This window comes from Gigantopelta aegis, chromosome 11 (genome assembly GCF_016097555.1).
Source record: "Gigantopelta aegis isolate Gae_Host chromosome 11, Gae_host_genome, whole genome shotgun sequence".
Classification (NCBI taxonomy): Eukaryota; Metazoa; Mollusca; class Gastropoda; order Neomphalida; family Peltospiridae; genus Gigantopelta; species Gigantopelta aegis.
Window position 1 is genome coordinate 12,152,251 of NC_054709.1, and position 11,745 is coordinate 12,163,995.

At 38.3% G+C, this 11,745-nt stretch overlaps 1 protein-coding gene across 3 annotated transcripts in view; it reads right to left on the bottom strand.

The window, feature by feature from the left end:
- The window catches only part of LOC121385444, a 30,027-nt gene that overhangs the window by 16,758 nt on the left and 1,524 nt on the right, over nt 1-11,745 (bottom strand). The window contains exon 1 of one of the 3 annotated variants that reach the window (XM_041516126.1): nt 3,606-3,719. The exons of 1 other annotated variant lie outside the window; for it this stretch is intronic. Coding sequence is in view for 1 of the 2 variants with exons in the window: in XM_041516125.1 (XP_041372059.1) it covers nt 680-717 (38 nt within the window). In the remaining variant the exon portion in view is untranslated. Of the gene's footprint in view, nt 1-679; nt 740-3,605; nt 3,720-11,745 lie in introns of those variants that run through there. One more of the 3 variants, XM_041516125.1, reaches the window with a different exon arrangement.

The window sequence follows — 11,745 nt, forward strand, 5'->3', positions numbered from 1 at the left end:
CATCAGAGGCACAAAAATGTCGCATAACTTTTGCAGATCGAATATTATAATAATTGAAAACAAATTCTAACAACAGGGGTCTTAAAAATCGTAAAATTTTAATGCTTTGGCCTTGTTGATGTGGCACGTGTGAGATCATGTGATATGCACCGAATGTTAATTCATCATCCTCCATTTTAAGTCATGTGGACACGATATAGATAATTTTAAGGAATAAACAAAAACGACTTAGTAAAATTAATGGTGTTAGGGGTTTGTAAAGTTTTGTATTTAGATACTTACTTTTCTGAACTTTATTGTTAATGAAAATGTTCCTGAACTGTGAAGAAAAACCTCTGAAATGAACGACATGCTGATGACAACAAATCGGATGTTGATTGCGCGAACCGTGCACGAGAAAACAAAGTGAACGGAGTTGGAAGCATAACGCAGTTGGGGACGTTGACGATACATAAAAACTCGTGACTTTCACAATAAAATGATATACTGGGTTTAACTGATGCGACTTTATCTTTCGATCGACCGTTCAAAAATGCGCCAATTTTCCTTCATTCAAAACGCGCACCCATTCTCTCTGGCTATATTCTGACCGCTCCTTCCAAATTCAAAAACCCATAGCACCCATACACCCACCCTACCTGCTACCGGCCCCGGCCGGACTGCTGGTGCTCCCTTGTACCTTCTAGTGCAGGTGGTCCTTCCTTCCATCACCCCCATCTTTCCTGTCCTGGGCGGAGGAGCCGGCCAAGGCCGGCACCTGTGCCCAGGACAGGCGTGCGCTACAACAGCTTGCTCTTAATGTGCACGTTAAACCCTCTGACCTGACCTGACCTAACTGATGCATCATTCGGCAGTAGCATATAAATAACAAGAGATTTTCAGTACTGAATGAAAAAATGCCAATCTGATTAAAATTAGCTCTACTGGGTCTACCAGTAGTTCTAACAGCATGCGTGGACTCCCATGTCCAGGTGACATTTCATCTATAAATAACAATTTAAATATCGACCAATTACACTTCACCTTTTATAGCGTTAATCCGGAGCATAAAAGTTCTAAAAATATCTGGCGAGACTATTTATGCAATAGGCGAACTTGTTGGTCTATTTCAACATTGAAAAAACAGGGGGGGGGGGGGGGGGGGGGGGTGGGTAGTGCAGTAATAAACAGATTTTATGGCTATACCATCACGGGTTTTTTTCCGTCTTGAAACGAATTTTATATAAAATGTTATACTGCAATTAGTTTTTGGCATACTTCGTAATTCACCCGAATCATTTCGTATAGGTCTTACCCTCGGCATAATTCGGAATGTTTTCAAATTCTTTTCAAATCACTGGCATGATTTTGCAAGTAAGGTTTCGATTGGTCGAATGAAAGGTCAACTGGACATGAGCTCCAACGGGCTGCTGTTAGATCCACAGGTAGTAGTGGAGCTAATTTTAATTAGATTGAAAAAATGCGTACCTTCCACATCACTGAATGTAGCTTTGGAATTAAAGTACAATGCAGTATCATCAACTTACTAAACGGTTTTGTCTTAGTATTATATAAAGACAAGGCGAGGTACGAAGGAAGGAAATGTTTAACGATGCACTCAACACATTTTATTTACGGTTATATGGCGTCGGACATATTATGGTTAAGGACCACACAGATGTTGAGGGAGGAAAACCGCTGTCGCCATGAGTTACTCTTTCCGATTAGAAGCAAGTGATCTTTTATATGCACCATCCCCATAGACAGGATAACACATACCAGTTTGTTATACCAATCGTGGTGCACTGGCTGGAGCGAGAAATAGCCCAATGGGCCCACGGACGGGGGTCGATCCCAAACCGACCGCGCATCAAGAGAGCGCTTTACCACTGGGCTACGTCTCGCCCAAGACAGAGAATGAGGATTCAAAGAAAAAATAGAGAAACAGAGTTAGAGCGACACCGCGACACACACACACACACACACACAGAGAGAGAGAGAGAGAGAGAGAGAGAGAGAGAGAGAGAGAGAGAGAGAGAGAGAGAGAGAGAGAGAGAGAGAGGAGAGAGGAGAGGGAGAGAGTGAGGAGAGGAGAGAGAGAGAAGAGACAGGAGAGAGACAGAGAGACAGACAGACAGAGGAGACAGACAGACACAGAGAGAGACAGACAGACACAGAGAGACAGACAGAGAGAGAGAGAGAGAGAGGAGAGAGAGAGAGAGAGAGAGAGAGAGAGAGAGAGAGAGAGAGAGAGAGAGGAAATTAAGCCGAGTGCATATTCCTCTAATTTCGTTGTACCTGCATTATCGTGTGGAAGGAAAATGTAGCGCTTTCCTCTGTTGACTACATGCATCAATTAGCAAAATTATGTTTGACATCCAATAATCAATGATTAATCAGTGTGCTCTAGTGGTATCGTTAAATTAAATAAGCTTGAACCTTTATCATCATCATCATCATCATCAGTATTATTATTATTATATTATTATTATTATTATTATTATTATTATTATTATTATTAAATCCACTGAGGTTTTTTTTGGTCTTGTATACAAGGCCTTCACCCTGCATCACAGCGGATGGTCTAAAGCGCGGACTGAAGGGTGTATACTACCAAATCAAATCCTATAGACGACAATAGTAACATATGTGGATAAAACTCCTACCTGCAGCGTATCAATCGACATAAACGCCACGGATATAAATAGTACCACCCCTCACCCTTAAAGTGAATCAGAACAAATTGGGGGTCAAGCTGCTAATTTTTGAGATAACGGGTAGCATCTATGAGCACCCTAGTTCCGCAGAAAATTTGTGTACTTTTTTACAGGTACCCCATGCATGTTTCAAGCACACGGCTACTTAGCACAGTGGTATTAGATGAGATAAAATTGCATACATTTTTTGCCCAGATGAAACTCTTTTTTTTTGGACAACCAACACACTCACATTTATCACCAATCACAGGACTTGTGATGTTCACTTCTCTATCAAAAGTTCGGTGCACCTCGCATTTTGACCCAGCCGGAAGTTATTTGGTTTAGAACTACTTTAAGGTTCACTTCAGTATAGACTTTTAGTGTATATATTATCCAGTTTCATTAATTAACGAAGAAAATTGTTGGCTCATCAAATACATAGTATCATTACTTTTACGTGCATGTTAAAATCGTTTCTAGGATTGTCGCTTCAATATAGGCTTTTGGTGTATATCAGCAAATTTCATTAATTAACGAAGAACATTGTTGGCTCATCAAATACATACATTTATTTGTGTTAAAAGCGTTATAAGGAATGTAGCTTCAAAGTTGACATTTGGTGTATATTAGCTTATTTCATTAATTAATGAAAAAAAACATTAGCTAATCAAATACATAGAATCATTACTTTTATATGTGTGTTATAATCGTTTCTAGAATTGTCGCTTCAATATAGACTTTTGGTGTATATTAGCTAATTTTATTAATTAATTAAAAAAAACATTAGCTCATCAAATACATAGTATCATTACTTTTATATGTGTGTTATAATCGTTTCTAGGATTGCCGCTTCAATTGGTGTATATTAGCTAATTTTATTAACAACTGAAGAAAATCATTAGCTCACCAAATACATACTGTCATTACCTTCACGTGTGTGCTAAAATCGTTTCACGGAATGGCGCATTACTGGTAAACACTTCGAGCCAATAGTTTGGAGTATTTGTTAGACCAATCTCTGTGACGTAGGTTGGAGGGCTTGGAATAAATCTTCTTTCGGCAAACATGCGTTTGTGACAGATCGATTTATTTTGTGCGGAATTCTTTACGCTCTTGTATTTTAAAGGGACATTCCTGAGTTTGCTGCATTGTAAGCTATTTCCGACTAATAAAATATTTCTACGATTAAACTTACATATTAAATATATTTTCTTATTTAGAATAGCAGTGTTTGTATATTCAATGTGTTTCTGGTCGTCTTAATATTTGTAAGAAGCCCAAACTGGATCTTGTCTTCAAATAATTTCGTACGTACAAAAAAAAAAATATTTTAGGAAATTAAATTAAATTTAACCTAGTACAAATATTAGAACGATCAGAAACACGTTTAATATATAGTTACTAATATTGTATGCAAAAAAATATATTTGATATGTAATTACAATCGTTAAAAGGTCTCTGATAGTCGATAACATCTTAAAAATTGCAGCAAACTCAGGAATGTCCCTTTAAGTTATTCTCCGCGGACCTGCCATAGAACGGAAGTTCATTTCTTGGTGGGCCGTCGGATCATAAATCAAGATCATATATTGTCGTCAGGAATTTGATAACAAAAGCGAACACGGCTTAATGAGTTTCGTACGAATGGAGTGAAATTAATTAACACTTCGCTGCACAGTACACGTGGATACTCTTACGATCCAAGGGCGGAACGTAGGAGTAACCAAGGGAAGGAAGGAAATATTTTATTTAACGACGCACTCAAAACATTTTATTTACGGTTATATGGCGTCGGACATATGGTTAAGGACCACATAGATATTGAGAGAGGAAACCCGCTGTCGCCACTTCATGGGCTACTCTTTTCAATTAGCAGCAAGGGATATTTTATATGCACCATCCCATAGACAGGATAGCACATACCACGGCTTTTTATGTACCAGTCATTGTGCACGGACTGAAGAGTAACCAAGGAAAGACTACCAATGGGACCTGTCCTCCCCTAAAAATGTTAATGTGTCCCTTCTTTTGCATAATTTGTTTACAATGTTTATTGATGTGCCTTTTTTAAGGTGTTGGTCCATATGGCCTTAGCCCCCTCCTCGTACATTTCAAGGGCGGGACCAAGGTAGGGGACTAGGGGGATTGTTCTCCCCTAAAACAAATGAGACATGCCCCTTCGTTTACAATTCTCACTGAAGTGCCCTTTTCAGGGAATTGGACCATGTGCCCTTTTGTCATTGGCCCTCTCCTTAAAATATTTCCTGGGTCCGCCCTTACGTTATCTGCTAGTCAAAGTAGTACACTTAGAGATAAGCTGACTCGCTTCGTTATATAAACATAGCGAAAGAAAATTACCCGGGTGTGTGTGTGTGTGTGTGTGTGTGTGTGTGTGTGTGTGTGTGTGTAAAACCCTATTAAAAAAAAAATAGACTCGGCGTGCTGTACGAGGTTTGCCACTAAAATTCATATCTAATCTACATATATCTGGATCACGACCTAGGTGGACAACCTTGCCAAATTGAAATTGGTAGGTCGGTGTAAAATATGATGAGATAATCGCTCAGTGTTTACAACAGTTTTTCACTTACCCGCACCCCGGACACCCAATTATTTGTTGGGGGGGGGGGGGGGGGGGGGGGGTGTCATTACGGACATTCATTTATTATAAATATATAAATTTTATATATATAAATATTGGTAGATTAAAAAAAAAACTGTATCCATTTATATCAATTTAAGGATGGTCAATTCGATCAAATAAGTTTTAAAATCCAAGATGGCCACGATATTGTTCATCATTCAAAATGGTCGCCAACATGATGACATTTTCTCGTGGGTTCACCAAATATAAATCCCCGTAATATTTTAATCGTGGATATTTATTGTCACAGTATTGTAGCATGTTGATAATCAAATAGAAAATAACCCAACATGACTGTCACAAGTAGTGAAATGTTATTAGATATGGCATCTAATATACAGACTTGGTAAACATTGTTCACAAAGAAACATGATACCTAGACAGTGTTAATATTATGCCTGTATAGTGAGAATGTTATCTGGAAATAGTGTATGATTGACATAATTCATGCGGAAATTATCTAGCAGTTATAATAATGAATTCTCTCTTTTTTTCTCTTTGTTTTTGTGGGAGTTATTTTTGTGGGATCGGGTTGGGGTTGGACTAATGAACTATTCCATTTATAAATTATGAAAATGTTATTCTTGTTTACCTTTTTTTCTAGCATTTTTCGTGAAGGGAAAATGTGAAATAGGGTATACGCTAATACAAGCAGTTCTTCAAAGCACTCCTAAAATCAACTTTAAATAGATTCCTGTTTAGATGAGACTTCACATGCGATATCCTCATCCAGCTCTAATGAATACAAACCTGTTTTGTCACCTTGACAGCAGACTTGAATAGTTCTAGCAATATGGAAAGTGAGAATGTTTCTCCACAAACTGCCTTTTAAAATCTGAACTAGAAACAGGCCTGAAGGAATGGCCACATGGATGCACTCATCATTGAAATGTGGATCTCCTAAATATGGTCCACTTGAAAGATACAGAAAATGGGGAAGGATTCCTTGAAACAGCTTACCAGTTCCTATTATGGTGGTTTTGGTTTTAACTGCCAAAACGTTGATCAAAACATGAGTTGCTTTTATGTAGAGATAAGAAATATTCAAACGCTCTGAATCCCTGCTGTTTAGGTCTCACTACACAGTTGACTTCCTGGTGAGAGTTCATTGATCACGGTCCACTATAGTTTCTAATTGTGACAAATGTTATGGTTCACATATTCACTTCCAGGAAATGGTGAAGAATTAAAACAATATGTGTGTTTAATGGTAAACCTTCTGACTGTATTTTGCCGATGTTATTTTGTAATATTGTGCATTGACCTTTTGGGACATGGGTGTATAGCGCAAAAGACAGCCTTAGTGAATCGGTTAAGGAACCAAACTGAGACGAAAATGTTCTCACTGTTCGAGTGAAAATAAATGCTTATATAGTGTATGTTCGCAATGATGTATGTTGTTAGTGCCAACGAAAACCAGTTCTACTGGGAATCTTCATTTGAAGTTGGGCAATGTAACATGTGTTTCAATGGCAGATGACATCTGTGTAGTGAGACCTTATTAATGACTCGTGAATAAAAAGTTCCAATGGCTCTCTGAATCGTGATAAACATGTATTAAAATATCAATGGATCAGATCATGGACGTACCCATCAACAGATTCTCCAAGAAGACAGATGGTCTGTTTAGTTGTTGCCGTTTACTAGTGAACGAGTGATGCACATATATCATTATTTGGCTGCGCTCAATGGCAACGAGTCACAAGCATACTGAACTTTGTGTAAAGCGAAAGAAAGAAAGAATTGTTTTATTTAACGACGCACTCAACACATTATTTTACGGTTATATGGCGTCAGACATATGGTTAAGGACCACACAGATTTTGAGAGGAAACCCGCTGTCGCCACTACATGGGCTACTCTTCCGATTAGCAGCAAGGGATCTTTTATTTGCGCTTCCCACAGGCAGGATAGCACAAACCATGGCCTTTGTTGAACCAGTTATGGATCACTGGTCGATGCAAGTGGTTTACACCTACCCATTGAGCCTTGCGGAGCACTCACTCAGGGTTTGGAGTCGGTATCTGGATTAAAAATCCCATGCCTCGACTGGGATCCGAACCCAGTACCTACCAGCCTGTAGACCGATGGCCTACCACGACGCCACCGAGGCCGGTTTGTGTAAAGCGAATGCAGAAAAATGAGAATCACGAAGAACATCACTTCTGAGAATCAACAACCATCTGTAACTACTTCGATATACACCATATTAAACAGCGACCTACACATTTCCAGTAGCTTGTTGGCAAGGTTATTCATCTAGCTTGTGATCCTAGATATATGTAGATATGATTTTTGTTTCCAAACATTTTACAGTACGCCGAATCCATTTTCCTATTTTGCCTCTTGGGTAATATCACGTTTGCCGTCGAACAAAAGGGTTCGGAATATTCAATTCTACCGAACGACGTCACAGAAAATAGTTCGAGATGGTCTAATTGACGGAAAAAATCTCAAGTGCAAGTTGTATAAATGAAAGTGTTTGCCAAATATTTCGGTCGTCGACCTGATTTAGTAAAATTGTTGACCGTACGTCAAATACATGATGTCATTAGATTTGTTTGTGAGGTTTCTCACACATCAACCCGAAAGCTTTTTGTATACATTGAAATATGCCCTTATATCAAAGAGATCCGCTTATATAGGTCTCGCACCAGTTTCTTTAACATATATTACTGTACTAATGGAAAGAAATAAGGCCTCATACGAATAGTACCATCAAATAGTTACTGTCAGCCATCGGACATAAGTTTGGTAGATACTGGGTTCGCAGCCCGACACCAGCTCTCACCCAGAGCGAGTTTTAACGAATGAGTAGGTAGGCGTAAGACCACTACACGCTCTTCTCTATCACTAACCACTGACAAACTAACAGCTAACACTCTGTCCTGGACAGACAGCCCAGGTAGCTGAGATGTGTGCCCAGGACAGCGTGTTTGAACCTTAATTGGATATAGGCACGGAAATAAGTTTATGAAGAAGAAGTTACTGTAGCCAAAATTCTCAATACACAGTGTAAGAAGTTGACCGTGTTTCTAGCAGTCGATTCGACACTAGTGACATTCAATCCCACATTGAAAGAGCGAGACGTAGCCCAGTGGTAAAGCGCTTGCTTGATGCGCGGTCGGTTTGGGATCGATCCCCGTCGGTGGGCCCACTGGGCTATTTCTCGCTCCAGCCAGTGCATCACGACTGGTACATCAAAGGCCGTAGTAGGTGCTATCGTGTCTGTGGGATGGTGCATATAAAAGAGTCCTTGCTGCCAATAAAAAAGAGTAGCTCACCAAGTGGCGACAGCGGGTTTCCTCTCTATATATCTGTGTGGTCCAAACCATATGTCTGACGCCATATAACCGTAAATAAAATGTGCTGAGTGCGTCATTAAATAAAACTTTTCTTTCCTTCCTTCCTTCCTTCCTTCCTTCAATCCCACATTACAACTTTGCATAAAATAAGGTGGTGGAATGTAGCCCACTGGTAAAGCACTCGTTTGATGCGCGGTCGGTTTGGGATCGATCCTCGTCAGTGGTCCCTTTGGGCTGTTTCTTGTTCCAGCCAGTGCGCCACGACTGGTGTATCAAAGGCCGTTGTTTGTGCTATTCTTTCTGTGGGATGGTGTATATAAAAGATCATTTGCTACCAATGGAAAAATGTAGCGGGTTTCCTCTCTTAGACAACATGTCTCAAATACCAAATGACATCTAATAGCCGATTATTAATAAATAATGTGCTCTACTGGTGTCGTTATGTATATATATATATATATATATATATATATAATATATATATATATATATATATATATATATATATATATATATATATATATATATATATATATTACGCTATACTGGTAATTAGTCTTCGGCGTAATGGCTCCGTGCTCTCAGTGTACCCGCGCAGCACTCGAATGTGATCAGTGTATTCCGGACACGAATGAAAACAAGACCGAGAGGAGTCTGGGAATTTGTAGAGCACACGGAATGCATCCTCGAAACACTTGTTGCTTAATCCCATCATTCCCACCACTCCCGTCTTAATTTAGACCAACCGCAGAGGTAGACAAGTATGTTATTATAAAATATTGTTGTCATTTATAAAGTAAACAGCTGCTTCTGTCCAGTGCATAGAACAGGCACTTGACGTATATTGGTATATATATAATGTAAATTTAGAAAATAGTTTGGTAAATCTAACTATAGGACCGTAGCTAGCGGGAGGTGTGGGGAGGGGGTGGGGGGGGGGGGGGTTGAGAAAAAAATCCGGAAAAAATTATAGAAACTTAAAGAAAAATCTTTTCTTAACCGTTTAAGAAGTTTTAGACTAGTAACTACTCAGTCCCCTTCCCGCCCACCACCAAACAATCCTAGCTACGGCCCTGAATTATATTTCTTCTATTTGAGTTTACTCTATTCATTAATATCAGGTTTGAGGTCCATTTAACATATATTTATTTGTGACATAAATTTTGCACATCCCCACCCAACTGAACACTAGAAGGACACGCCATCGTGGCACGGTTTTATTATTATTATTATTATTATTATTATTATTATTTGTCACGGGGATTCTATAATACCTGTAACTGAATAAAACACGATTGTCCAAATATCTCTCCTAACTGTATATCTATTAGATCTCTCTGTAACGGGCAGTTATACCCGCTGGCTCGTCTAGGTATGATCAGAGATAAGATCTTATATAAAGTATTATAGCACGTTTAGTTCACATGAAAACACAACAAAACACAATACACTTTGGAATCTGTATTAACCTACGCTGACAAATGTACTGCCGCAGTAGTTAATTAATAACAACAATAATAACAACCCAGAACTGATCCCTTAATTAGTTAATCTCTAATGTGTCTAGTTTACACAATATGCTAATCACTTCACCGTGACACAACACCCACACGTGTGATAATTGAGAAACGCTTCCAGGAGAACTTAATTAATAAAGGAATTACACTCTATTCCTAACTGGTTAATTTTTAATTAACCCTTACTACTCGTTCAATAACGTGTGATAATTGAGAAACGCTAACACACACACGTGTGATAATAGAGAAACGCTTCCAGGAGAACTTAATTAATAAAGGAATTTCAACTCTATTCCTAACTGGTTAATTTTTAATTAACCCAACTACTCATTCAATAACCTTGTAACACAGAATTAATACTGGTACCTATCACAATAAAGACAATAACCTACAGTTTACCTAGGTCCTCTAAGATGACTGGCTAAGCTTTATATATAATTATTTAGGACAGTGAGCCTACAGATTACTGCGTCAGATGACCGGCAGCACCGTCTAAATAATATTGGTATAATACAGTATTAAAATATTTAAAGTCACATCAATCACATCAAGGTTATACACAGAGCAGAAAATATATATTTACCAAAGTCCCGTCTGAACTAATATAGATCGTTCAGTGGACGACGACCGTTCCCCTGGATACCTCCAAATGTCTCTCCTCGATATATCTAAAATCCTAGCTATTTATTCAAATTCTCAGAGACAGCGAAAATCGCCTGGGGGTACAAAGCGGTACCTCACGTATAATGTGAATTTTTCCACAACCACCACGCCGGCATATTTTTCTCTGATCGTCAGACTGGTTGTCGCCATCCGCGAGCAATCCCCTGGCCATAAACAGCACTACCGGAGATATTACGTAACTACTAGCCACATGGCCTCCACATCTGCGCTGGGTGTGTATTAGAAAAGCTCGATGACCGTCGCGCAAAGGTATCACGTAACAAGTTGCCCATCTGGGCTTAAGTGCAATTTGGAACTGCACACGGCCCTCTAAAACAATTAATATCGCCACAAAATTAAGAGCATGTACCGTCACATTATTATTAAAAAAAAAAAATTGGCACGGTTTTATTATTATTATTATTATTATTATTATTATTATTATTATTATTATTATTATTATTTATTTATTTATTTTTAATGAAATAATTGAATATCTGCTGGAAAGTCTGCGTAAGTCTTCAAATAAAATAATAATATTATTTAAATCTTGCTTACTTACAACATCGTTGTTGACTTTATTTTAAAGGGACATACCCTAGTTTTTAAACACTAAGACATATTTTTTACTATTAGAGCCGTTTATCATCACTGAAATCAAACATTACTTATATTTTATTGTTTAGATTATCCATTTCCATACAACCGAAGTGTTTCTGGTCATCCTGGTGTTTCTAATTCCACATAATGCATTTTTCATATTTTTAAAAACGCATGTGCGTCTGAGAAGTAGTGATTATTGAATCGCGTTTTAGTATTTCAACGTCATTCTCTATTGTATCCAAATTTGTTACATGTTTGTAAATTAACCAAACTTAGTGTCCATTGTTATGGGTTGAAACTAGGGTTTAGGTAAAAAAAAAAAATATGCCTTAGTG